Source organism: Phyllobates terribilis, unplaced genomic scaffold, assembly GCF_046119375.1.
Source record: "Phyllobates terribilis strain yellow unplaced genomic scaffold, ASM4611937v1 Scaffold_8__6_contigs__length_399053987, whole genome shotgun sequence".
In the NCBI taxonomy this organism is placed as follows: domain Eukaryota; kingdom Metazoa; phylum Chordata; class Amphibia; order Anura; family Dendrobatidae; genus Phyllobates; species Phyllobates terribilis.
Window position 1 is genome coordinate 384,610,345 of NW_027362768.1, and position 27,963 is coordinate 384,638,307.

The 27,963-nt window shown below is 42.9% G+C and overlaps 2 protein-coding genes across 4 annotated transcripts in view; one reads left to right on the forward strand and one right to left on the reverse strand.

Annotated features, from left to right (window-relative positions):
• The window catches only part of PDE6H (phosphodiesterase 6H), a 347,300-nt gene that overhangs the window by 237,344 nt on the left and 81,993 nt on the right, over positions 1–27,963 (forward strand). The window contains exon 1 of one of the 3 annotated variants that reach the window (XM_073645090.1): positions 642–819. The exons of the other annotated variants lie outside the window; for them this stretch is intronic. The gene's annotated coding sequence lies outside the window, so the exon portion shown is untranslated. Of the gene's footprint in view, positions 1–641; positions 820–27,963 lie in introns of those variants that run through there. 3 annotated transcript variants of the gene reach the window in all.
• Positions 147–27,963, reverse strand: ERP27 (endoplasmic reticulum protein 27). The gene is made up of 7 exons (XM_073645082.1): positions 27,794–27,963; positions 3,140–3,231; positions 2,911–3,048; positions 2,575–2,691; positions 1,373–1,498; positions 580–774; positions 147–270 (listed from the first exon to the last, which is right to left on the reverse strand). The coding sequence occupies exons 1-7, from the start codon at positions 27,936–27,938 to the stop codon at positions 235–237; spliced, it is 849 nt and encodes a 282-aa protein (XP_073501183.1). The 5' UTR covers positions 27,939–27,963; the 3' UTR covers positions 147–234.

A 27,963-nucleotide genomic window follows, 5' to 3' on the forward strand; every position in this document is an offset into this window, starting at 1 on the left:
AATTAAGGAAGATTGTAATCATTCCAACCCGTGCCTGCCCCTTTAAGAAGCAGCGCCCCCCAAATAATGGAAAAAAATGGCCTCCCTCCTTCTGCAGGTCTTCCTCCCTCTAGTGTACACTTCAGGTACTGCAGGACATTAGGGGGTTAATGACAATTTTTTTCAGATTTAATTCAAAATTGTAAAAACAAGAAATAAAAAACCGTTTCCTTAAAAGTAACAAACTTCTAAATGTTATAATTCTGTCTTCAGGTTTTCTGATTCTTCCGCCTGGAAAAGAATAAAAGTTTGATATAAATATTTTGTAAAAATGAACAAAACTTTCAATAACCACAAGCCCCTCCCACGACCCCGCCCCATCAGTCACATGACTGCACCGTGTTCCTCTGGAGTCCAGGGGGCGGGGCATACTTCTAGCACTTTGATTGACATCTTTGAGGGCAGTTTATTGGGGGCAGTTTTGCCCCCTAATCTGTGTCTTTATCATGAATGATATAGTCAGCAGTCCGCACTGGGACGGAGCCCCCCTCTAAGGCTTGTGGTGACCCTCATGTCCTGCACGTGTCGGTGACTACTCACCCCCGCACCCGATAAGAAATGGAGGCAGAAGCTTTTCACGCGCTCGGCGGTGACGCCCCCGGGGCCCAGCGTCTGTTTCCGGTTGGACTCGGTGTCGTACATGGAGATGAGCGGGAGGTCGCTCTGCTTCAGCTTGAAGAACGACATGATCTTCTGACTGCTCCTCGTGCTCCCGTCCATCTTCACAAACAGAACCTGCAACGCGGGAGAACGAGAATCACTGGGGGTCTCAATATACAGGTCTATATTATGGGGTCTCAATATAGAGGTCTATATTCTGGGGTCTGGATATAGAGGTCTATATTCTGGGGTCTCAATATAGAGGTCTATATTATGGGGTCTCAATATAGAGGTCTATATTATGGGGTCTCAATATAGAGGTCTATATTCTGGGGTCTGGATATAGAGGTCTATATTCTGGGGTCTGGATATAGAGGTCTATATTATGGGGTCTGGCTATAGAGGTCTATATTATGGGGTCTGGATATAGAGGTCTATATTATGGGGTCTGGCTATAGAGGTCTATATTATGGGGTCTGGATATAGAGGTCTATATTCTGGGGTCTGGATATAGAGGTCTATATTATGGGGTCTGGCTATAGAGGCCTATGTTATGGGGTCTCGTCTGGGGTCCGACTATTGGGGTCTATATTATGGGGTCTGGTGTGAATATTGGGGTCTATATTATGGGGCCTGGCATAGGATACTTATTACGGGATCTATCATCTGTATTTTGGGATCTCGTCACTTCTCGCTGTGAATTTCCGTGCGGCGCCCCCCATCTATATCTCACCTGCCCCCGGAGTTCCTTTGCCGCTTCCCGTAATTCCCTCATTATTCCTTCCTGTTCTTTTACATCCTTGTGTGTGAAGAAGAGGAGATGGATCTGGACTTTGCAGGCGATCAGTCCGATGGCCGTCTGAGGAGAGGAGCGCAGATTACACGGAGGCGCAGACACCCGGCTCTGCTATTCCAAAGCAGCAGCAAACACCTCTCAAGTCACATTTCTATAGTTTGTTACGATTCTTGTCCTTTCATGATCTGGACTTGCTGTCAGTGAACGGAAACCTCCATATTTACATCCTGAAGCTAGGCCTGTCTTCTTTTTAACCCTTTGTTCCAGTGCATCTTGATCCAGCACTGCCTAGTCAGACATCCTTAATCGTTTTGTGTTTTCAGCTTCTCTGCAGACCTATGCGTCTCCATGGTAACAGACCACAAACAAACCCTGTGTAGTCTGATCCTGCAGTCTTGGGATATTTATTTCATCTTTGTCTATTTTTTTTTTTTTCTCAACCAACCAAATGTAATTTGTAATATTTACAATCTGTCCTGTCCAAGTGGGTGTCACAGCTGAGGGTTTGTTACAATCATAGCCAACCTAACAATCCTCTGTGACATAAACACATCTGCAGTAGTTTGTTACAATGTATCAAGTGTAAGCATTCCATGCTGTAAGCACAGCAGCAGAATAACCGCTTGTTACAATGTATCAAGTGTAAGCATTCCATGCTGTAAGCACAGCAGCAGAATAACCGCTTGTTACAATGTATCAAGTGTAAGCATTCCATGCTGTAAACACAGCAGCAGAATAACTGCTTGTTACAATGTATCAAGTGTAAGCATTCCATGCTGTAAACACAGCAGCAGAATAACCGCTTGTTACAATGTATCAAGTGTAAGCATTCCATGCTGTAAGCACAGCAGCAGAATAACCGCTTGTTACAATGTATCAAGCGTAAGCATTCCATGCTGTAAACACAGCAGCAGAATAACCGCTTGTTACAATGTATCAGTGCAGCTGAAAAGGAGCAGTCTGACATCCAGGCTGTTTGGCTACACTGCAACAAAGGATCAACTGTGAAAAGTAACAGGTCTGTTCAGCATTTCAGCCTCTAGAGGAGGTTTCCGCTCACTGACAGCAAGCAGAGATCCTGAAATTACTGACATATTAAATCTGCACTTTCCTGACTTCGGGAGGAAACGTTTTCTTACCATGGGGTTATAGTCTGTGACCAGTCTCAGTTCATTGATGGTGAGGAATCGGTAAAGTTTGGCGGTGGTAAGATTTTCTACCAACGCCACCACCATATCATCCCGGAAATTATCTGCCTGTGATCAGAAAAAAAAAAATACTCATTCATCATTTTATACTCTGGTCACAACCGAAGCTGCAGCCCGAAATCTGCTCCTGATAATAGGAAACCAGTGACATTTGGAATGACATGTGCTGCACATATACTGAACCAGCAGCAGGGGGCAGCATGGAGATGAGCAGCACCTGAGAGCCAACAGAAAGGTAAAAATGTGAAATACAAGCGGTGCAATGACCTGCCGGAATATGGATATGGAGTTACTCTGTATCTTGTAGTGTCTCAGCACCTCTTTGCTGGTCGTGATGCCGTAATCCCATTCTGGATGGTTTTTTACAATTGTATTAAAATACCCAAATTCTGGCGTCTCCGGGTCCTGTCCAAAAAGAGCAGAACAATGCAAATAACTATAGAAACGTAAATATGCGGAATGTCCGAATAATATACATTAAAGAAAGCGCACTCACCACAAAGAACCCGACCACCGCTATCTCCGAGGAATCAATGAAGGCTCTGGCGGAAGGAACATCTCCCAATACTAAGGCGGCTCCGCCAGGAACTAGAGGGGATGAAGACAGAACCCCAAATATCCTCATCATCAACCATCCATCATCATCCCGAACACAAGAAGCAAGAGGATAAAACGCCACAGAATGCAAAGAACCAGAGCAGACCCTGAACAAGAGGGGAATGCTAACAGAAGACTGAGTGCTGCTCTGGAGTATAATACAGGATGTAACTCAGGATCAGTAATGTAATGTATGTACACAGTGACTGCACCAGCAGAATAGTGAGTGCAGCTCTGGAGTATAATACAGGAGGTAACTCAGGATCAGTAATGTAATGTATGTACACAGTGACTGCACCAGCAGAATAGTGAGTGCAGCTCTGGAGTATAATACAGGATGTAACTCAGGATCAGTAATGTAATGTATGTACACAGTGACTCCACCAGCAGAATAGTGAGTGCAGCTCTGGAGTATAATACAGGATGTAACTCAGGATCAGTAATGTAATGTATGTACACAGTGACTGCACCAGCAGAATAGTGAGTGCAGCTCTGGAGTATAATACAGGATGTAACTCAGGATCAGTAATGTAATGTATGTACACAGTGACTGCACCAGCAGAATAGTGAGTGCAGCTCTGGAGTATAATACAGGAGGTAACTCAGGATCAGTAATGTAATGTATGTACACAGTGACTCCACCAGCAGAATAGTGAGTGCAGCTCTGGAGTATAATATAGGAGGTAACTCAGGATCAGTAATGTAATGTATGTACACAGTGACTGCACCAGCAGAATAGTGAGTGCAGCTCTGGAGTATAATACAGGATGTAACTCAGGATCAGTAATGTAATGTATGTACACAGTGAGTGCACCAGCAGAATAGTGAGTGCAGCTCTGGAGTATAATACAGGATGTAACTCAGGATCAGTAATGTAATGTATGTACACAGTGACTGCACCAGCAGAATAGTGAGTGCAGCTCTGGAGTATAATACAGGATGTAACTCAGGATCAGTAATGTATGTACACAGTGACTGCACCAGCAGAATAGTGAGTGCAGCTCTGGAGTATAATACAGGATGTAACTCAGGATCAGTAATGTATGTACACAGTGACTGCACCAGCAGAATAGTGAGTGCAGCTCTGGAGTATAATACAGGATGTAATTCAGGATCAGTAATGTAATGTATGTACACAGTGACTGCACCAGCAGAATAGTGAGTGCAGCTCTGGAGTATAATACAGGATGTAATTCAGGATCAGTAATGTAATGTCTGTACACAGTGACTGCACCAGCAGACTAGTGAGTGCAGCTCTGGGGTATAATACAGGAGGTAACTCAGGATCAGTAATGTAATGTCTGTACACAGTGACTGCACCAGCAGAATAGTGAGTGCAGCTCTGGGGTATAATACAGGAGGTAACTCAGGATCAGTAATGTAATGTCTGTACACAGTGACTGCACCAGCAGAATAGTGAATGCAGCTCTGGAGTATAATACAGGATGTAACTCAGAATCAGTAATGTAATGTATGTACGCAGTGACTGCACCAGCAGAATAGTGAGTGCAGCTCTGGAGTATAATACAGGATGTAACTCAGGATCAGTAATGTAATGTATGTACACAGTGACTGCACCAGCAGAATAGTGAGTGCAGCTCTGGAGTATAATACAGGATGTAACTCAGGATCAGTAATGTAATGTATGTACACAGTGACTGCACCAGCAGAATAGTGAGTACAGCTCTGGAGTATAATACAGGATGTAACTCAGGATCAGTAATGTAATGTATGTACACAGTGACTGCACCAGCAGAATAGTGAGTGCAGCTCTGGAGTATAATACAGGAGGTAACTCAGGATCAGTAATGTAATGTATGTACACAGTGACTGCACCAGCAGAATAGTGAGTGCAGCTCTGGAGTATAATACAGGATGTAACTCAGGATCAGTAATGTATGTACACAGTGACTGCACCAGCAGAATAGTGAGTGCAGCTCTGGAGTATAATACAGGATGTAACTCAGGATCAGTAATGTAATGTATGTACACAGTGACTGCACCAGCAGAATAGTGAGTACAGCTCTGGAGTATAATACAGGATGTAACTCAGGATCAGTAATGTAATGTATGTACACAGTGACTGCACCAGCAGAATAGTGAGTGCAGCTCTGGAGTATAATACAGGAGGTAACTCAGGATCAGTAATGTAATGTATGTACACAGTGACTGCACCAGCAGAATAGTGAGTGCAGCTCTGGAGTATAATACAGGAGGTAACTCAGGATCAGTAATGTAATGTATGTACACAGTGACTGCACCAGCAGAATAGTGAATGCAGCTCTGGAGTATAATACAGGATGTAATTCAGGATCAGTAATGTAATGTATGTACACAGTGACTGCACCAGCAGAATAGTGAGTGCAGCTCTGGAGTATAATACAGGAGGTAACTCAGGATCAGTAATGTAATGTCTGTACACAGTGACTGCACCAGCAGAATAGTGAGTGCAGCTCTGGAGTATAATACAGGATGTAACTCAGGATCAGTACAGGATAAGTAATGTAATGTATGTACACAGTGACTGCACCAGCAGAATAGTGAGTGCAGCTCTGGAGTATAATACAGGAGGTAACTCAGTAATGTAATGTATGTACACAGTGACTGCACCAGCAGAATAGTGAATGCAGCTCTGGAGTATAATACAGGATGTAACTCAGGATCAGTAATGTAATGTATGTACAGAGTGACTGCACCAGCAGAATAGTGAGTGCAGCTCTGGAGAATAATACAGGATGTAACTCAGGATCAGTACAGGATAAGTAATGTAATGTATGTACACAGTGACTGCACCAGCAGAATAGTGAGTGCAGCTCTGGAGTATAATACAGGAGGTAACTCAGTAATGTAATGTATGTACACAGTGACTGCACCAGCAGAATAGTGAGTGCAGCTCTGGGGTATAATACAGGAGGTAACTCAGGATCAGTAATGTAATGTCTGTACACAGTGACTGCACCAGCAGAATAGTGAGTACAGCTCTGGAGTATAATACAGGATGTAACTCAGGATCAGTACAGGATAAGTAATGTATGTACACAGTGACTGCACCAGCAGAATAGTGAGTGCAGCTCTGGGGTATAATACAGGATGTAACTCAGGATCAGTAATGTAATGTATGTACACAGTGACTGCACCAGCAGAATAGTGAGTGCAGCTCTGGGGTATAATACAGGATGTAACTCAGGATCAGTAATGTAATGTATGTACACAGTGACTGCACCAGCAGAATAGTGAGTGCAGCTCTGGGGTATAATACAGGATGTAACTCAGGATCAGTAATGTAATGTATGTACACAGTGACTGCACCAGCAGAATAGTGAGTGCAGCTCTGGGGTATAATACAGGATGTAACTCAGGATCAGTAATGTAATGTATGTACACAGTGACTGCACCAGCAGAATAGTGAGTGCAGCTCTGGGGTATAATACAGGATGTAACTCAGGATCAGTAATGTAATGTATGTACACAGTGACTGCACCAGCAGAATAGTGAGTGCAGCTCTGGGGTATAATACAGGATGTAACTCAGGATCAGTAATGTAATGTATGTACATAGTGACTGCACCAGCAGAATAGTGAGTGCAGCTCTGGAGTATAATACAGGATGTAACTCAGGATCAGTAATGTATGTACACAGTGACTGCACCAGCAGAATAGTGAGTGCAGCTCTGGAGTATAATACAGGATGTAACTCAGGATCAGTAATGTAATGTATGTATACAGTGACTGCACCAGCAGAATAGTGAGTGCAGCTCTGGGGTATAATACAGGAGGTAACTCAGGATCAGTAATGTAATGTATGTACACAGTGACTGCACCAGCAGAATAGTGAGTGCAGCTCTGGGGTATAATACAGGATGTAACTCAGGATCAGTAATGTAATGTATGTACACAGTGACTGCACCAGCAGAATAGTGAGTGCAGCTCTGGAGTATAATACAGGATGTAACTCAGGATCAGTAATGTAATGTATGTACACAGTGACTGCACCAGCAGAATAGTGAGTGCAGCTCTGGAGTATAATACAGGATGTAACTCAGGATCAGTAATGTATGTACATAGTGACTACAGCAGCAGAATAGTGAGTGCAGCTCTGGAGGATAATACAGGATGTAACTCAGGATCAGTAATGTAATGTGTGTACACAGTGACTGCACCAGCAGAATAGTGAGTGCAGCTCTGGAGTATAATACAGGATGTAACTCAGGATCAGTAATGTAATGTATGTACACAGTGACTGCACCAGCAGAATAGTGAGTGCAGCTCTGGAGTATAATACAGGATGTAACTCAGGATCAGTAATGTAATGTATGTACACAGTGACTGCACCAGCAGAATAGTGAGTGCAGCTCTGGAGTATAATACAGGATGTAACTCAGGATCAGTAATGTAATGTATGTACACAGTGTCTGCACCAGCAGAATAGTGAGTGCAGCTCTGGAGTATAATACAGGAGGGAACTCAGGATCAGTAATGTAATGTATGTACACAGTGACTGCACCAGCAGAATAATGAGTGCAGCTCTGGAGTATAATACAGGAGGTAACTCAGGATCAGTAATGTAATGTATGTACACAGTGACTGCACCAGCAGAATAGTGAGTGCAGCTCTGGGGAATAATACAGGATGTAACTCAGGATCAGTAATGTAATGTATGTACACAGTGACTGCAGCAGCAGAATAGTGAGTGCAGCTCTCGAGTATAATACAGGATGTAACTCAGGATCAGTAATGTAATGTATGTACACAGTGCCTGCACCAGCAGAATAGCGACTGCAGCTCTGGAGTATAATACAGGATGTAACTCAGGATCAGTAATGTAATGTATGTACACAGTGACTGCACCAGCAGAATAGTGAGTGCAGCTCTGGAGTATAATACAGGATGTAACTCAGGATCAGTAATGTAATGTATGTACACAGTGACTGCACCAGCAGAATAGTGAGTGCAGCTCTGGAGTATAATACAGGATGTAACTCAGGATCAGTAATGTAATGTATGTATACAGTGACTGCACCAGCAGAATAGTGAGTGCAGCTCTGGGGTATAATACAGGAGGTAACTCAGGATCAGTAATGTAATGTATGTACACAGTGACTGCACCAGCAGAATAGTGAGTGCAGCTCTGGAGTATAATACAGGATGTAACTCAGGATCAGTAATGTAATGTATGTACACAGTGACTGCACCAGCAGAATAGTGAATGCAGCTCTGGAGTATAATACAGGATGTAATTCAGGATCAGTAATGTAATGTATGTACACAGTGACTGCACCAGCAGAATAGTGAGTGCAGCTCTGGAGTATAATACAGGAGGTAACTCAGGATCAGTACAGGATAAGTAATGTAATGTATGTACACAGTGACTGCACCAGCAGAATAGTGAGTGCAGCTCTGGAGGATAATACACGATGTAACTCAGGATCAGTAATGTAATGTATGTACATAGTGACTACACCAGCAGAATAGTGAGTGCAGCTCTGGAGGATAATACAGGATGTAACTCAGGATCAGTAATGTATGTACACAGTGACTGCACCAGCAGAATAGTGAGTGCAGCTCTGGAGTATAATACAGGATGTAACTCAGGATCAGTAATGTAATGTATGTACACAGTGACTGCACCAGCAGAATAGTGAGTGCAGCTCTGGAGTATAATACAGGATGTAACTCAGGATCAGTAATGTAATGTATGTACACAGTGACTGCACCAGCAGAATAGTGAGTGCAGCAATGGGGTATAATACAGGAGGTAACTCAGGATCAGTAATGTAATGTATGTATACAGTGACTGCACCAGCAGAATAGTGAGTGCAGCTCTGGGGTATAATACAGGAGGTAACTCAGGATCAGTAATGTAATGTATGTACACAGTGACTGCACCAGCAGAATAGTGAGTGCAGCTCTGGAGTATAATACAGGAGGTAACTCAGGATCAGTAATGTAATGTCTGTACACAGTGACTGCACCAGCAGAATAGTGAGTACAGCTCTGGAGTATAATACAGGATGTAACTCAGGATCAGTAATGTAATGTATGTACACAGTGACTGCACAAGCAGAATAGTGAGTGCAGCTCTGGGGTATAATACAGGATGTAACTCAGGATCAGTAATGTATGTACACAGTGACTGCACCAGCAGAATAGTGAGTGCAGCTCTGGAGTATAATACAGGATGTAACTCAGGATCAGTAATGTAATGTATGTACACAGTGACTGCACCAGCAGAATAGTGAGTACAGCTCTGGAGTATAATACAGGATGTAACTCGGGATCAGTAATGTAATGTATGTACACAGTGACTGCACCAGCAGAATAGTGAGTGCAGCTCTGGAGTATAATACAGGAGGTAACTCAGGATCAGTAATGTAATGTATGTACACAGTGACTGCACCAGCAGAATAGTGAATGCAGCTCTGGAGTATAATACAGGATGTAACTCAGGATCAGTAATGTAATGTATGTACACAGTGACTGCACCAGCAGAATAGTGAGTGCAGCTCTGGAGTATAATACAGGATGTAACTCAGGATCAGTAATGTAATGTATGTACACAGTGACTGCACAAGCAGAATAGTGAGTGCAGCTCTGGAGTATAATACAGGATGTAACTCCGGATCAGTAATGTAATGTATGTACACAGTGACTGCACCAGCAGAATAGTGAGTGCAGCTCTGGAGTATAATACAGGATGTAACTCAGGATCAGTAATGTATGTACACAGTGACTGCACCAGCAGAATAGTGAGTGCAGCTCTAGAGTATAATACAGGATGTAACTCAGGATCAGTAATGTAATGTACACAGTGACTGCACCAGCAGAATAGTGAGTGCAGCTCTGGAGTATAATACAGGATGTAACTCAGGATCAGTAATGTAATGTATGTACACAGTGACTGCACCAGCAGAATAGTGAGTACAGCTCTGGAGTATAATACAGGATGTAACTCAGGATCAGTAATGTAATGTATGTACACAGTGACTGCACCAGCAGAATAGTGAGTGCAGCTCTGGAGTATAATACAGGATGTAACTCAGGATCAGTAATGTAATGTATGTATACATTGACTGCACCAGCAGAATAGTGAGTGCAGCTCTGGGGTATAATACAGGAGGTAACTCAGGATCAGTAATGTAATGTATGTACACAGTGACTGCACCAGCAGAATAGTGAATGCAGCTCTGGAGTATAATACAGGATATAACTCAGGATCAGTAATGTAATGTATGTACACAGTGACTGCACCAGCAGAATAGTGAGTGCAGCTCTGGAGTATAACACAGGATGTAACTCAGGATCAGTAATGTAATGTATGTACACAGTGACTGCACCAGAAGAATAGTGAGTGCAGCTCTGGAGTATAACACAGGATGTAACTCCGGATCAGTAATGTAATGTATGTACACAGTGACTGCACCAGCAGAATAGTGAGTGCAGCTCTGGAGTATAATACAGGATGTAACTCAGGATCAGTAATGTATGTACACAGTGACTGCACCAGCAGAATAGTGAGTGCAGCTCTGGAGTATAATACAGGATGTAACTCAGGATCAGTAATGTATGTACACAGTGACTGCACCAGCAGAATAGTGAGTGCAGCTCTGGAGTATAATACAGGATGTAACTCAGGATCAGTAATGTAATGTATGTACACAGTGACTGCACCAGCAGAATAGTGAGTACAGCTCTGGAGTATAATACAGGATGTAACTCAGGATCAGTAATGTAATGTATGTACACAGTGACTGCACCAGCAGAATAGTGAGTGCAGCTCTGGAGTATAATACAGGAGGTAACTCAGGATCAGTAATGTAATGTATGTACACAGTGACTGCACCAGCAGAATAGTGAGTGCAGCTCTGGAGTATAATACAGGAGGTAACTCAGGATCAGTAATGTAATGTATGTACACAGTGACTGCACCAGCAGAATAGTGAATGCAGCTCTGGAGTATAATACAGGATATAACTCCGGATCAGTAATGTAATGTATGTACACAGTGACTGCACCAGCAGAATAGTGAGTGCAGCTCTGGAGTATAACACAGGATGTAACTCCGGATCAGTAATGTAATGTATGTACACAGTGACTGCACCAGCAGAATAGTGAGTGCAGCTCTGGAGTATAATACAGGATGTAACTCAGGATCAGTAATGTATGTACACAGTGACTGCACCAGCAGAATAGTGAGTGCAGCTCTGGAGTATAATACAGGATGTAACTCAGGATCAGTAATGTATGTACACAGTGACTGCACCAGCAGAATAGTGAGTGCAGCTCTGGAGTATAATACAGGATGTAACTCAGGATCAGTAATGTAATGTATGTACATAGTGACTACACCAGCAGAATAGTGAGTGCAGCTCTGGAGGATAATACAGGATGTAACTCGGGATCAGTAATGTATGTACACAGTGACTGCACCAGCAGAATAGTGAGTGCAGCTCTGGAGTATAATACAGGATGTAACTCAGGATCAGTAATGTAATGTATGTACACAGTGACTGCACCAGCAGAATAGTGAGTGCAGCTCTGGAGTATAATACAGGAGGTAACTCAGGATCAGTAATGTAATGTATGTACACAGTGACTGCACCAGCAGAATAGTGAGTGCAGCTCTGGAGTATAACACAGGATGTAACTCCGGATCAGTAATGTAATGTATGTACACAGTGACTGCACCAGCAGAATAGTGAGTGCAGCTCTGGAGTATAATACAGGAGGTAACTCAGGATCAGTAATGTAATGTATGTACACAGTGACTGCACCAGCAGAATAGTGAGTGCAGCTCTGGAGTATAATACAGGAGGTAACTCAGGATCAGTAATGTAATATATGTACACAGTGACTGCACCAGCAGAATAGTGAGTGCAGCTCTGGAGTATAATACAGGATGTAACTCCGGATCAGTAATGTAATGTATGTACACAGTGACTGCACCAGCAGAATAGTGAGTGCAGCTCTGGAGTATAATACAGGATGTAACTCAGGATCAGTAATGTAATGTATGTACACAGTGACTGCACCAGCAGAATAGTGAGTGCAGCTCTGGAGTATAATACAGGAGGTAACTCAGGATCAGTAATGTAATGTATGTACACAGTGACTGCACCAGCAGAATAGTGAGTGCAGCTCTGGAGTAAAATACAGGATGTAGCTGAGGATCAGTAATATAATGTATGTACACAGTGACTGCACAAGCAGAATAGTGAGTGCAGCTCTGGAGTATAATACAGGAGGTAACTCAGGATCAGTAATGTAATGTATGTATACAGTGACTGCACCAGCAGAATAGTGAGTGCAGCTCTGGGGTATAATACAGGAGGTAACTCAGGATCAGTAATGTAATGTATGTACACAGTGACTGCACCAGCAGAATAGTGAGTGCAGCTCTGGAGTATAACACAGGATGTAACTCCGGATCAGTAATGTAATGTATGTACACAGTGACTGCACCAGCAGAATAGTGAGTGCAGCTCTGGAGTATAATACAGGATGTAACTCAGGATCAGTAATGTATGTACACAGTGACTGCACCAGCAGAATAGTGAGTGCAGCTCTGGAGTATAATACAGGATGTAACTCAGGATCAGTAATGTAATGTATGTACACAGTGACTGCACCAGCAGAATAGTGAGTGCAGCTCTGGAGTATAATACAGGATGTAACTCAGGATCAGTAATGTAATGTATGTACACAGTGACTGCACCAGCAGAATAGTGAGTGCAGCTCTGGAGTATAATACAGGAGGTAACTCAGGATCAGTACAGGATAAGTAATGTAATGTATGTACACAGTGACTGCACCAGCAGAATAGTGAGTGCAGCTCTGGAGGATAATACAGGATGTAACTCAGGATCAGTAATGTAATGTATGTACACAGTGACTGCACAAGCAGAATAGTGAGTGCAGCTCTGGAGTATAATACAGGAGGTAACTCAGGATCAGTAATGTATTGTATGTACACAGTGACTGCACCAGCAGAATAGTGAGTGCAGCTCTGGAGTATAAAACAGGAGGTAACTCAGGATCAGTAATGTAATGTATGTACACAGTGACTGCACCAGCAGAATAGTGAGTGCAGCTCTGGAGGATAATACAGGATGTAACTCAGGATCAGTAATGTAATGTATGTAGACAGTGACTGCACCAGCAGAATAGTGAGTGCAGCTCTGGAGTATAATACAGGAGGTAACTCAGTAATGTAATGTATGTACACGGTGACTGCACCAGCAGAATAGTGAGTGCAGCTCTGGAGTATAATACAGGAGGTAACTCAGGATCAGTAATGTAATGTATGTACACAGTGACTGCACCAGCAGAATAGTGAATGCAGCTCTGGAGTATAATACAGGATGTAATTCAGGATCAGTAATGTAATGTATGTACACAGTGACTGCACCAGCAGAATAGTGAGTGCAGCTCTGGAGTATAATACAGGATGTAACTCAGGATCAGTAATGTAATGTATGTACATAGTGACTACACCAGCAGAATAGTGAGTGCAGCTCTGGAGGATAATACAGGATGTAACTCAGGATCAGTAATGTATGTACACAGTGACTGCACCAGCAGAATAGTGAGTGCAGCTCTGGAGTATAATACAGGATGTAACTCAGGATCAGTAATGTAATGTATGTACACAGTGACTGCACCAGCAGAATAGTGAGTGCAGCTCTGGAGTATAATACAGGATGTAACTCAGGATCAGTAATGTAATGTATGTATACAGTGACTGCACCAGCAGAATAGTGAGTGCAGCTCTGGAGTATAATACAGGATGTAACTCAGGATCAGTAATGTAATGTATGTATACAGTGACTACACCAGCAGAATAGTGAGTGCAGCAATGGGGTATAATACAGGAGGTAACTCAGGATCAGTAATGTAATGTATGTATACAGTGACTGCACCAGCAGAATAGTGAGTGCAGCTCTGGGGTATAATACAGGAGGTAACTCAGGATCAGTAATGTAATATATGTACACAGTGACTGCACCAGCAGAATAGTGAGTGCAGCTCTGGAGTATAATACAGGATGTAACTCAGGATCAGTAATGTAATGTATGTACACAGTGACTGCACCAGCAGAATAGTGAGTGCAGCTCTGGAGTATAATACAGGATGTAACTCAGGATCAGTAATGTAATGTATGTACACAGTGACTGCACCAGCAGAATAGTGAGTGCAGCTCTGGAGTATAATACAGGAGGTAACTCAGGATCAGTAATGTAATGTATGTACACAGTGACTGCACCAGCAGAATAGTGAGTGCAGCTCTGGAGTAAAATACAGGATGTAGCTGAGGATCAGTAATATAATGTATGTACACAGTGACTGCACCAGCAGAATAGTGAGTGCAGCTCTGGAGTATAACACAGGATGTAACTCCGGATCAGTAATGTAATGTATGTACACAGTGACTGCACCAGCAGAATAGTGAGTGCAGCTCTGGAGTATAATACAGGATGTAACTCAGGATCAGTAATGTATGTACACAGTGACTGCACCAGCAGAATAGTGAGTGCAGCTCTGGAGTATAATACAGGATGTAACTCAGGATCAGTAATGTATGTACACAGTGACTGCACCAGCAGAATAGTGAGTGCAGCTCTGGAGTATAATACAGGATGTAACTCAGGATCAGTAATGTATGTACACAGTGACTGCACCAGCAGAATAGTGAGTGCAGCTCTGGAGTATAATACAGGATGTAACTCAGGATCAGTAATGTAATGTATGTACACAGTGACTGCACCAGCAGAATAGTGAGTGCAGCTCTGGAGTATAATACAGGAGGTAACTCAGGATCAGTAATGTAATGTATGTACACAGTGACTGCACCAGCAGAATAGTGAGTGCAGCTCTGGGGTATAATACAGGAGGTAACTCAGGATCAGTAATGTAATGTCTGTACACAGTGACTGCACCAGCAGAATAGTGAGTACAGCTCTGGAGTATAATACAGGATGTAACTCAGGATCAGTACAGGATAAGTAATATAATGTATGTACACAGTGACTGCACCAGCAGAATAGTGAGTGCAGCTCTGGGGTATAATACAGGCTGTAACTCAGGATCAGTAATGTAATGTATGTACACAGTGACTGCACCAGCAGAATAGTGAGTGCAGCTCTGGAATATAATACAGGATGTAACTCAGGATCAGTAATGTAATGTATGTACACAGTGACTGCACCAGCAGAATAGTGAGTGCAGCTCTGGAGTATAATACAGGATGTAACTCAGGATCAGTAATGTAATGTATGTACACAGTGACTGCACAAGCAGAATAGTGAGTGCAGCTCTGGAGTATAATACAGGAGGTAACTCAGGATCAGTAATGTATTGTATGTACACAGTGACTGCACCAGCAGAATAGTGAGTGCAGCTCTGGAGTATAAAACAGGAGGTAACTCAGGATCAGTAATGTAATGTATGTACACAGTGACTGCACCAGCAGAATAGTGAGTGCAGCTCTGGAGGATAATACAGGATGTAACTCAGGATCAGTAATGTAATGTATGTAGACAGTGACTTCACCAGCAGAATAGTGAGTGCAGCTCTGGAGTATAATACAGGATGTAACTCAGGATCAGTAATGTAATGTATGTACACAGTGACTGCACCAGCAGAATAGTGAGTGCAGCTCTGGAGTATAACACAGGATGTAACTCCAGATCAGTAATGTAATGTATGTACACAGTGACTACACCAGCAGAATAGTGAGTGCAGCTCTGGAGTATAATACAGGATGTAACTCAGGATCAGTAATGTATGTACACAGTGACTGCACCAGCAGAATAGTGAGTGCAGCTCTGGAGTATAATACAGGATGTAACTCAGGATCAGTAATGTATGTACACAGTGACTGCACCAGCAGAATAGTGAGTGCAGCTCTGGAGTATAATACAGGAGGTAACTCAGGATCAGTACAGGATAAGTAATGTAATGTATGTACACAGTGACTGCACCAGCAGAATAGTGAGTGCAGCTCTGGAGTATAATACAGGAGGTAACTCAGGATCAGTACAGGATAAGTAATGTAATGTATGTACACAGTGACTGCACCAGCAGAATAGTGAGTGCAGCTCTGGAGTATAATACAGGATGTAACTCAGGATCAGTAATGTAATGTATGTACACAGTGACTGCACAAGCAGAATAGTGAGTGCAGCTCTGGAGTATAATACAGGATGTAACTCCGGATCAGTAATGTAATGTATGTACACAGTGACTGCACCAGCAGAATAGTGAGTGCAGCTCTGGAGTATAATACAGGATGTAACTCAGGATCAGTAATGTAATGTATGTACACAGTGACTGCACCAGCAGAATAGTGAGTGCAGCTCTGGAGTATAATACAGGAGGTAACTCAGGATCAGTAATGTAATGTATGTACACAGTGACTGCACCAGCAGAATAGTGAGTGCAGCTCTGGAGTAAAATACAGGATGTAGCTGAGGATCAGTAATATAATGTATGTACACAGTGACTGCACAAGCAGAATAGTGAGTGCAGCTCTGGAGTATAATACAGGAGGTAACTCAGGATCAGTAATGTAATGTATGTATACAGTGACTGCACCAGCAGAATAGTGAGTGCAGCTCTGGGGTATAATACAGGAGGTAACTCAGGATCAGTAATGTAATGTATGTACACAGTGACTGCACCAGCAGAATAGTGAGTGCAGCTCTGGAGTATAACACAGGATGTAACTCCGGATCAGTAATGTAATGTATGTACACAGTGACTGCACCAGCAGAATAGTGAGTGCAGCTCTGGAGTATAATACAGGATGTAACTCAGGATCAGTAATGTATGTACACAGTGACTGCACCAGCAGAATAGTGAGTGCAGCTCTGGAGTATAATACAGGATGTAACTCAGGATCAGTAATGTAATGTATGTACACAGTGACTGCACCAGCAGAATAGTGAGTGCAGCTCTGGAGTATAATACAGGATGTAACTCAGGATCAGTAATGTAATGTATGTACACAGTGACTGCACCAGCAGAATAGTGAGTGCAGCTCTGGAGTATAATACAGGAGGTAACTCAGGATCAGTACAGGATAAGTAATGTAATGTATGTACACAGTGACTGCACCAGCAGAATAGTGAGTGCAGCTCTGGAGGATAATACAGGATGTAACTCAGGATCAGTAATGTAATGTATGTACACAGTGACTGCACAAGCAGAATAGTGAGTGCAGCTCTGGAGTATAATACAGGAGGTAACTCAGGATCAGTAATGTATTGTATGTACACAGTGACTGCACCAGCAGAATAGTGAGTGCAGCTCTGGAGTATAAAACAGGAGGTAACTCAGGATCAGTAATGTAATGTATGTACACAGTGACTGCACCAGCAGAATAGTGAGTGCAGCTCTGGAGGATAATACAGGATGTAACTCAGGATCAGTAATGTAATGTATGTAGACAGTGACTGCACCAGCAGAATAGTGAGTGCAGCTCTGGAGTATAATACAGGAGGGAACTCAGTAATGTAATGTATGTACACGGTGACTGCACCAGCAGAATAGTGAGTGCAGCTCTGGAGTATAATACAGGAGGTAACTCAGGATCAGTAATGTAATGTATGTACACAGTGACTGCACCAGCAGAATAGTGAATGCAGCTCTGGAGTATAATACAGGATGTAATTCAGGATCAGTAATGTAATGTATGTACACAGTGACTGCACCAGCAGAATAGTGAGTGCAGCTCTGGAGTATAATACAGGATGTAACTCAGGATCAGTAATGTAATGTATGTACATAGTGACTACACCAGCAGAATAGTGAGTGCAGCTCTGGAGGATAATACAGGATGTAACTCAGGATCAGTAATGTATGTACACAGTGACTGCACCAGCAGAATAGTGAGTGCAGCTCTGGAGTATAATACAGGATGTAACTCAGGATCAGTAATGTAATGTATGTACACAGTGACTGCACCAGCAGAATAGTGAGTGCAGCTCTGGAGTATAATACAGGATGTAACTCAGGATCAGTAATGTAATGTATGTATACAGTGACTGCACCAGCAGAATAGTGAGTGCAGCTCTGGAGTATAATACAGGATGTAACTCAGGATCAGTAATGTAATGTATGTATACAGTGACTACACCAGCAGAATAGTGAGTGCAGCAATGGGGTATAATACAGGAGGTAACTCAGGATCAGTAATGTAATGTATGTATACAGTGACTGCACCAGCAGAATAGTGAGTGCAGCTCTGGGGTATAATACAGGAGGTAACTCAGGATCAGTAATGTAATATATGTACACAGTGACTGCACCAGCAGAATAGTGAGTGCAGCTCTGGAGTATAATACAGGATGTAACTCAGGATCAGTAATGTAATGTATGTACACAGTGACTGCACCAGCAGAATAGTGAGTGCAGCTCTGGAGTATAATACAGGATGTAACTCAGGATCAGTAATGTAATGTATGTACACAGTGACTGCACCAGCAGAATAGTGAGTGCAGCTCTGGAGTATAATACAGGAGGTAACTCAGGATCAGTAATGTAATGTATGTACACAGTGACTGCACCAGCAGAATAGTGAGTGCAGCTCTGGAGTAAAATACAGGATGTAGCTGAGGATCAGTAATATAATGTATGTACACAGTGACTGCACCAGCAGAATAGTGAGTGCAGCTCTGGAGTATAACACAGGATGTAACTCCGGATCAGTAATGTAATGTATGTACACAGTGACTGCACCAGCAGAATAGTGAGTGCAGCTCTGGAGTATAATACAGGATGTAACTCAGGATCAGTAATGTATGTACACAGTGACTGCACCAGCAGAATAGTGAGTGCAGCTCTGGAGTATAATACAGGATGTAACTCAGGATCAGTAATGTATGTACACAGTGACTGCACCAGCAGAATAGTGAGTGCAGCTCTGGAGTATAATACAGGATGTAACTCAGGATCAGTAATGTATGTACACAGTGACTGCACCAGCAGAATAGTGAGTGCAGCTCTGGAGTATAATACAGGATGTAACTCAGGATCAGTAATGTAATGTATGTACACAGTGACTGCACCAGCAGAATAGTGAGTGCAGCTCTGGAGTATAATACAGGAGGTAACTCAGGATCAGTAATGTAATGTATGTACACAGTGACTGCACCAGCAGAATAGTGAGTGCAGCTCTGGGGTATAATACAGGAGGTAACTCAGGATCAGTAATGTAATGTCTGTACACAGTGACTGCACCAGCAGAATAGTGAGTACAGCTCTGGAGTATAATACAGGATGTAACTCAGGATCAGTACAGGATAAGTAATATAATGTATGTACACAGTGACTGCACCAGCAGAATAGTGAGTGCAGCTCTGGGGTATAATACAGGCTGTAACTCAGGATCAGTAATGTAATGTATGTACACAGTGACTGCACCAGCAGAATAGTGAGTGCAGCTCTGGAATATAATACAGGATGTAACTCAGGATCAGTAATGTAATGTATGTACACAGTGACTGCACCAGCAGAATAGTGAGTGCAGCTCTGGAGTATAATACAGGATGTAACTCAGGATCAGTAATGTAATGTATGTACACAGTGACTGCACAAGCAGAATAGTGAGTGCAGCTCTGGAGTATAATACAGGAGGTAACTCAGGATCAGTAATGTATTGTATGTACACAGTGACTGCACCAGCAGAATAGTGAGTGCAGCTCTGGAGTATAAAACAGGAGGTAACTCAGGATCAGTAATGTAATGTATGTACACAGTGACTGCACCAGCAGAATAGTGAGTGCAGCTCTGGAGGATAATACAGGATGTAACTCAGGATCAGTAATGTAATGTATGTAGACAGTGACTTCACCAGCAGAATAGTGAGTGCAGCTCTGGAGTATAATACAGGATGTAACTCAGGATCAGTAATGTAATGTATGTACACAGTGACTGCACCAGCAGAATAGTGAGTGCAGCTCTGGAGTATAACACAGGATGTAACTCCAGATCAGTAATGTAATGTATGTACACAGTGACTACACCAGCAGAATAGTGAGTGCAGCTCTGGAGTATAATACAGGATGTAACTCAGGATCAGTAATGTATGTACACAGTGACTGCACCAGCAGAATAGTGAGTGCAGCTCTGGAGTATAATACAGGATGTAACTCAGGATCAGTAATGTATGTACACAGTGACTGCACCAGCAGAATAGTGAGTGCAGCTCTGGAGTATAATACAGGAGGTAACTCAGGATCAGTACAGGATAAGTAATGTAATGTATGTACACAGTGACTGCACCAGCAGAATAGTGAGTGCAGCTCTGGAGTATAATACAGGAGGTAACTCAGGATCAGTACAGGATAAGTAATGTAATGTATGTACACAGTGACTGCACCAGCAGAATAGTGAGTGCAGCTCTGGAGTATAATACAGGATGTAACTCAGGATCAGTAATGTAATGTATGTACACAGTGACTGCACAAGCAGAATAGTGAGTGCAGCTCTGGAGTATAATACAGGATGTAACTCCGGATCAGTAATGTAATGTATGTACACAGTGACTGCACCAGCAGAATAGTGAGTGCAGCTCTGGAGTATAATACAGGATGTAACTCAGGATCAGTAATGTATGTACACAGTGACTGCACCAGCAGAATAGTGAGTGCAGCTCTGGAGTATAATACAGGATGTAACTCAGGATCAGTAATGTAATGTACACAGTGACTGCACCAGCAGAATAGTGAGTGCAGCTCTGGAGTATAATACAGGATGTAACTCAGGATCAGTAATGTATGTACACAGTGACTGCACCAGCAGAATAGTGAGTACAGCTCTGGAGTATAATACAGGATGTAACTCAGGATCAGTAATGTAATGTATGTACACAGTGACTGCACCAGCAGAATAGTGAGTGCAGCTCTGGAGTATAATACAGGATGTAACTCAGGATCAGTAATGTAATGTATGTATACAGTGACTGCACCAGCAGAATAGTGAGTGCAGCTCTGGGGTATAATACAGGAGGTAACTCAGGATCAGTAATGTAATGTATGTACACAGTGACTGCACCAGCAGAATAGTGAATGCAGCTCTGGAGTATAATACAGGATATAACTCAGGATCAGTAATGTAATGTATGTACACAGTGACTGCACCAGCAGAATAGTGAGTGCAGCTCTGGAGTATAACACAGGATGTAACTCAGGATCAGTAATGTAATGTATGTACACAGTGACTGCACCAGAAGAATAGTGAGTGCAGCTCTGGAGTATAACACAGGATGTAACTCCGGATCAGTAATGTAATGTATGTACACAGTGACTGCACCAGCAGAATAGTGAGTGCAGCTCTGGAGTATAATACAGGATGTAACTCAGGATCAGTAATGTATGTACACAGTGACTGCACCAGCAGAATAGTGAGTGCAGCTCTGGAGTATAATACAGGATGTAACTCAGGATCAGTAATGTATGTACACAGTGACTGCACCAGCAGAATAGTGAGTGCAGCTCTGGAGTATAATACAGGATGTAACTCAGGATCAGTAATGTAATGTATGTACACAGTGACTGCACCAGCAGAATAGTGAGTACAGCTCTGGAGTATAATACAGGATGTAACTCAGGATCAGTAATGTAATGTATGTACACAGTGACTGCACCAGCAGAATAGTGAGTGCAGCTCTGGAGTATAATACAGGAGGTAACTCAGGATCAGTAATGTAATGTATGTACACAGTGACTGCACCAGCAGAATAGTGAGTGCAGCTCTGGAGTATAATACAGGAGGTAACTCAGGATCAGTAATGTAATGTATGTACACAGTGACTGCACCAGCAGAATAGTGAATGCAGCTCTGGAGTATAATACAGGATATAACTCAGGATCAGTAATGTAATGTATGTACACAGTGACTGCACCAGCAGAATAGTGAGTGCAGCTCTGGAGTATAACACAGGATGTAACTCCGGATCAGTAATGTAATGTATGTACACAGTGACTGCACCAGCAGAATAGTGAGTGCAGCTCTGGAGTATAATACAGGATGTAACTCAGGATCAGTAATGTATGTACACAGTGACTGCACCAGCAGAATAGTGAGTGCAGCTCTGGAGTATAATACAGGATGTAACTCAGGATCAGTAATGTATGTACACAGTGACTGCACCAGCAGAATAGTGAGTGCAGCTCTGGAGTATAATACAGGATGTAACTCAGGATCAGTAATGTAATGTATGTACATAGTGACTACACCAGCAGAATAGTGAGTGCAGCTCTGGAGGATAATACAGGATGTAACTCGGGATCAGTAATGTATGTACACAGTGACTGCACCAGCAGAATAGTGAGTGCAGCTCTGGAGTATAATACAGGATGTAACTCAGGATCAGTAATGTAATGTATGTACACAGTGACTGCACCAGCAGAATAGTGAGTGCAGCTCTGGAGTATAATACAGGATGTAACTCAGGATCAGTAATGTAATGTATGTACACAGTGACTGCACCAGCAGAATAGTGAGTGCAGCTCTGGGGTATAATACAGGAGGTAACTCAGGATCAGTAATGTAATGTATGTATACAGTGACTGCACCAGCAGAATAGTGAGTGCAGCTCTGGGGTATAATACAGGAGGTAACTCAGGATCAGTAATGTAATGTATGTACACAGTGACTGCACCAGCAGAATAGTGAGTGCAGCTCTGGAGTATAATACAGGAGGTAACTCAGGATCAGTAATGTAATGTATGTACACAGTGACTGCACAAGCAGAATAGTGAGTGCAGCTCTGGAGTATAATACAGGAGGTAACTCAGGATCAGTAATGTATTGTATGTACACAGTGACTGCACCAGCAGAATAGTGAGTGCAGCTCTGGAGTATAAAACAGGAGGTAACTCAGGATCAGTAATGTAATGTATGTACACAGTGACTGCACCAGCAGAATAGTGAGTGCAGCTCTGGAGGATAATACAGGATGTAACTCAGGATCAGTAATGTAATGTATGTAGACAGTGACTTCACCAGCAGAATAGTGAGTGCAGCTCTGGAGTATAATACAGGATGTAACTCAGGATCAGTAATGTAATGTATGTACACAGTGACTGCACCAGCAGAATAGTGAGTGCAGCTCTGGAGTATAACACAGGATGTAACTCCGGATCAGTAATGTAATGTATGTACACAGTGACTGCACCAGCAGAATAGTGAGTGCAGCTCTGGAGTATAATACAGGATGTAACTCAGGATCAGTAATGTATGTACACAGTGACTGCACCAGCAGAATAGTGAGTGCAGCTCTGGAGTATAATACAGGATGTAACTCAGGATCAGTAATGTATGTACACAGTGACTGCACCAGCAGAATAGTGAGTGCAGCTCTGGAGTATAATACAGGAGGTAACTCAGGATCAGTACAGGATAAGTAATGTAATGTATGTACACAGTGACTGCACCAGCAGAATAGTGAGTGCAGCTCTGGAGTATAATACAGGAGGTAACTCAGGATCAGTACAGGATAAGTAATGTAATGTATGTACACAGTGACTGCACCAGCAGAATAGTGAGTGCAGCTCAGGAGGATAATACAGGATGTAACTCAGGATCAGTAATGTAATGTATGTACACAGTGACTGCACAAGCAGAATAGTGAGTGCAGCTCTGGAGTATAATACAGGAGGTAACTCAGGATCAGTAATGTATTGTGTGTACACAGTGACTGCACCAGCAGAATAGTGAGTGCAGCTCTGGAGTATAAAACAGGAGGTAACTCAGGATCAGTAATGTAATGTATGTACACAGTGACTGCACCAGCAGAATAGTGAGTGCAGCTCTGGAGTATAATACAGGATGTAACTCAGGATCAGTAATGTAATGTATGTACACAGTGACTGCACCAGCAGAATAGTGAGTGCAGCTCTGGAGGATAATACAGGATGTAACTCAGGATCAGTAATGTATGTAGACAGTGACTTCACCAGCAGAATAGTGAGTGCAGCTCTGGAGTATAATACAGGATGTAACTCAGGATCAGTAATGTAATGTATGTACACAGTGACTGCACCAGCAGAATAGTGAGTGCAGCTCTGGAGTATAATACAGGATGTAACTCAGGATCAGTAATGTATGTACACAGTGACTGCACCAGCAGAATAGTGAGTGCAGCTCTGGAGTATAATACAGGATGTAACTCAGGATCAGTAATGTAATGTATGTACACAGTGACTGCACCAGCAGAATAGTGAGTACAGCTCTGGAGTATAATACAGGATCAGTAATGTAATGTAATGTATGTACACAGTGACTGCACCAGCAGAATAGTGAGTGCAGCTCTGGAGTATAATACAGGAGGTAACTCAGGATCAGTAATGTAATGTATGTACACAGTGACTGCACCAGCAGAATAGTGAGTGCAGCTCTGGAGTATAATACAGGAGGTAACTCAGGATCAGTAATGTAATGTATGTACACAGTGACTGCACCAGCAGAATAGTGAATTCAGCCCTGGAGTATAATACAGGAGGTAATTCAGGATCAGTAATGTAATGTATGTACACAGTGACTGCACCAGCAGAATAGTGAGTGCAGCTCTGGAGTATAATACAGGAGGTAACTCAGGATCAGTACAGGATAAGTAATGTAATGTATGTATACAGTGACTGCACCAGCAGAATAGTGAGTGCAGCTCTGGGGTATAATACAGGATGTAACTCAGGATCAGTAATGTAATGTATGTACATAGTGACTGCACCAGCAGAATAGTGAGTGCAGCTCTGGAGTATAATACAGGAGGTAACTCAGGATCAGTAATGTAATGTATGTACACAGTGACTGCACCAGCAGAATAGTGAGTGCAGCTCTGGAGTATAATACAGGAGGTAACTCAGGATCAGTACAGGATAAGTAATGTAATGTATGTACACAGTGACTGCACCAGCAGAATAGTGAGTGCAGCTCTGGAGGATAATACAGGATGTAACTCAGGATCAGTAATGTAATGTATGTACACAGTGACTGCACAAGCAGAATAGTGAGTGCAGCTCTGGAGTATAATACAGGAGGTAACTCAGGATCAGTAATGTATTGTATGTACACAGTGACTGCACCAGCAGAATAGTGAGTGCAGCTCTGGAGTATAAAACAGGAGGTAACTCAGGATCAGTAATGTAATGTATGTACACAGTGACTGCACCAGCAGAATAGTGAGTGCAGCTCTGGAGGATAATACAGGATGTAACTCAGGATCAGTAATGTAATGTATGTAGACAGTGACTGCACCAGCAGAATAGTGAGTGCAGCTCTGGAGTATAATACAGGATGTAACTCAGGATCAGTAATGTAATGTTTGTACACAGTGACTGCACCAGCAGAATAGTGAGTGCAGCTCTGGAGTATAATACAGGATGTAACTCAGGATCAGTAATGTAATGTATGTACACAGTGACTGCACCAGCAGAATAGTGAGTACAGCTCTGGAGTATAATACAGGATGTAACTCCGGATCAGTAATGTAATGTATGTACACAGTGACTGCACCAGCAGAATAGTGAGTGCAGCTCTGGAGTATAATACAGGATGTAACTCAGGATCAGTAATGTAATGTATGTACACAGTGACTGCACCAGCAGAATAGTGAGTGCAGCTCTGGAGTATAATACAGGATGTAACTCAGGATCAGTAATGTAATGTACACAGTGACTGCAGCAGCAGAATACTGAGTGCAGCTCTGGAGTATAATACAGGATGTAACTCAGGATCAGTAATGTAATGTATGTACACAGTGACTGCACCAGCAGAATATTGAGTGCAGCTCTGGAGTATAATACAGGATGTAACTCAGGATCAGTAATGTAATGTTTGTACACAGTGACTGCACCAGCAGAATAGTGAGTGCAGCTCTGGAGTATAATACAGGATGTAACTCAGGATCAGTAATGTAATGTATGTACACAGTGACCGCACCAGCAGAATAGTGAGTGCAGCTCTGGAGTATAATACAGGATGTAACTCAGGATCAGTAATGTAATGTTTGTACACAGTGACTGCACCAGCAGAATAGTGAGTGCAGCTCTGGAGCATAATACAGGATAAGTAATGTAATTTTACTCTGGACATTATGTTGATGATTTTCTCTGATTCTTTTCTGTTTCTTTTTTTATACCGTACTGATATAATATCATCTAGGGGATAATTATTGCTCTGGATAGAAACATTTGATGTCTGCTGGAAAGTTTTGTTATCTCGGTCTCAGGTTTTCTTGCTGCTGGTTCAGTCTCTGGAGTCTTCGGCTCCTCGGGAGGTTTTTGTTTCTGGATAGTGTAGGGAAATCTTTGGTGTTTGGGGTGTAACACATTTTAAGTAATGAGCCCCCATGGACGTTCTCTCCGGAGTTTCTGCTTTGTTTTAATGACGGATGATTATATTAATTTACATTTTTCCACCCGACGCCCGCAGCTCCGAGATTTCCCTGAGAACCAGAACAGCTGCTATTTCACCACATCCCAACAGAAGTGTATGGGGAGACGGGCAACAACGGCCAAAGTCCACACTGATTCCTTAAGAGCCTGTTCATAAAGGATTTTTTTTTCTTTTTGTAATAGTAATTATAATCAGCAGCCATCAGCAGGAGCTTAGGAGCCACTGCAGACAGTATATACCTTGACCTCCATTATATCCCAGTATGCAGTGAGCTCCCCCTGGTGGTGACTGCAAGTATACAGAATCTTATAACTTATTACTCCATCCGACTTTATATTTTTATATTAAATTGTAAATAAAGTCATAAAAAGACCCCCACTGTGTCTAAAATGTTACATTTAACACAATCTAATATTTTCCAGCATACCCATCTTAATTCCCAGAAGAAACAGTATAGAATCAGCTGATCTATAGAAATTGTTTGACTCTTTCTAATAGGATCTAAAGCGTAACAAAGATTGACATGTTAATGTAAGAAGACTTGTAGGCCATGCAATCCTCCTATGGCCTTTAAGTCTCCTTGCACTAGTATGTCAGGCATTTCAGGGGTTACATTAGGTTTAACTATTCCAGTACCAAAACTGCCAGAAAAGTCCAACCCGGGAACTCCTCTTGGAAAAATGCCTTCACTCCTTCTATGGATGATGCATAGGAGGGTTAAATGAGATGTGGAGGGACCCCAGGGCGGGGGTATAGGGATCACTGGAGGTCTGGAGGGATAACATAGAGCGGGAACATTTCAGATGTGGGATATTCAAAAATGTGGGCGACTCTGGTGGTGTATGAGGTGCCAGGAGTTCAGCGGGTTTGGGTGCGGAGTCCTAGGTTGGGGGTTAAGGCTTCACCACAAGGACGGTGCTCATGTCCAGTTCTGATGGCCGCGTCCCCTACAGCAGAGTTCTGGAGCTTCAGTCCTCCCGGGACCACCAGATCAGGTCTCCAGGGCTCCCTCAGCGTCGCAAAGGTGATGGGATCACTATCAGGTGTCAGATATTGGCTCCTGGGAGACGCTAAGGAAATCCTGAGAACATGACCTGCTGGGGGGCCGTGAGGGCTGGGCCGGGGGACCCCCGCTCTGTAGTGGCCGCGGGACTCACCCTCGATGTCCGTGCTGTTCCCAGGTTCTGTGGCCACAGAGAAGGTCACTAAGAGGAGAAGCAGCGAGGTCTGGATACAGCTGGAGGGTCGTGCCATTGTGTCCTCCCGTCCGTCCGCAGTGCTCGAGTGATGATGACGACTCATTAATGTAGAAGGTGAAGCTGGAGGC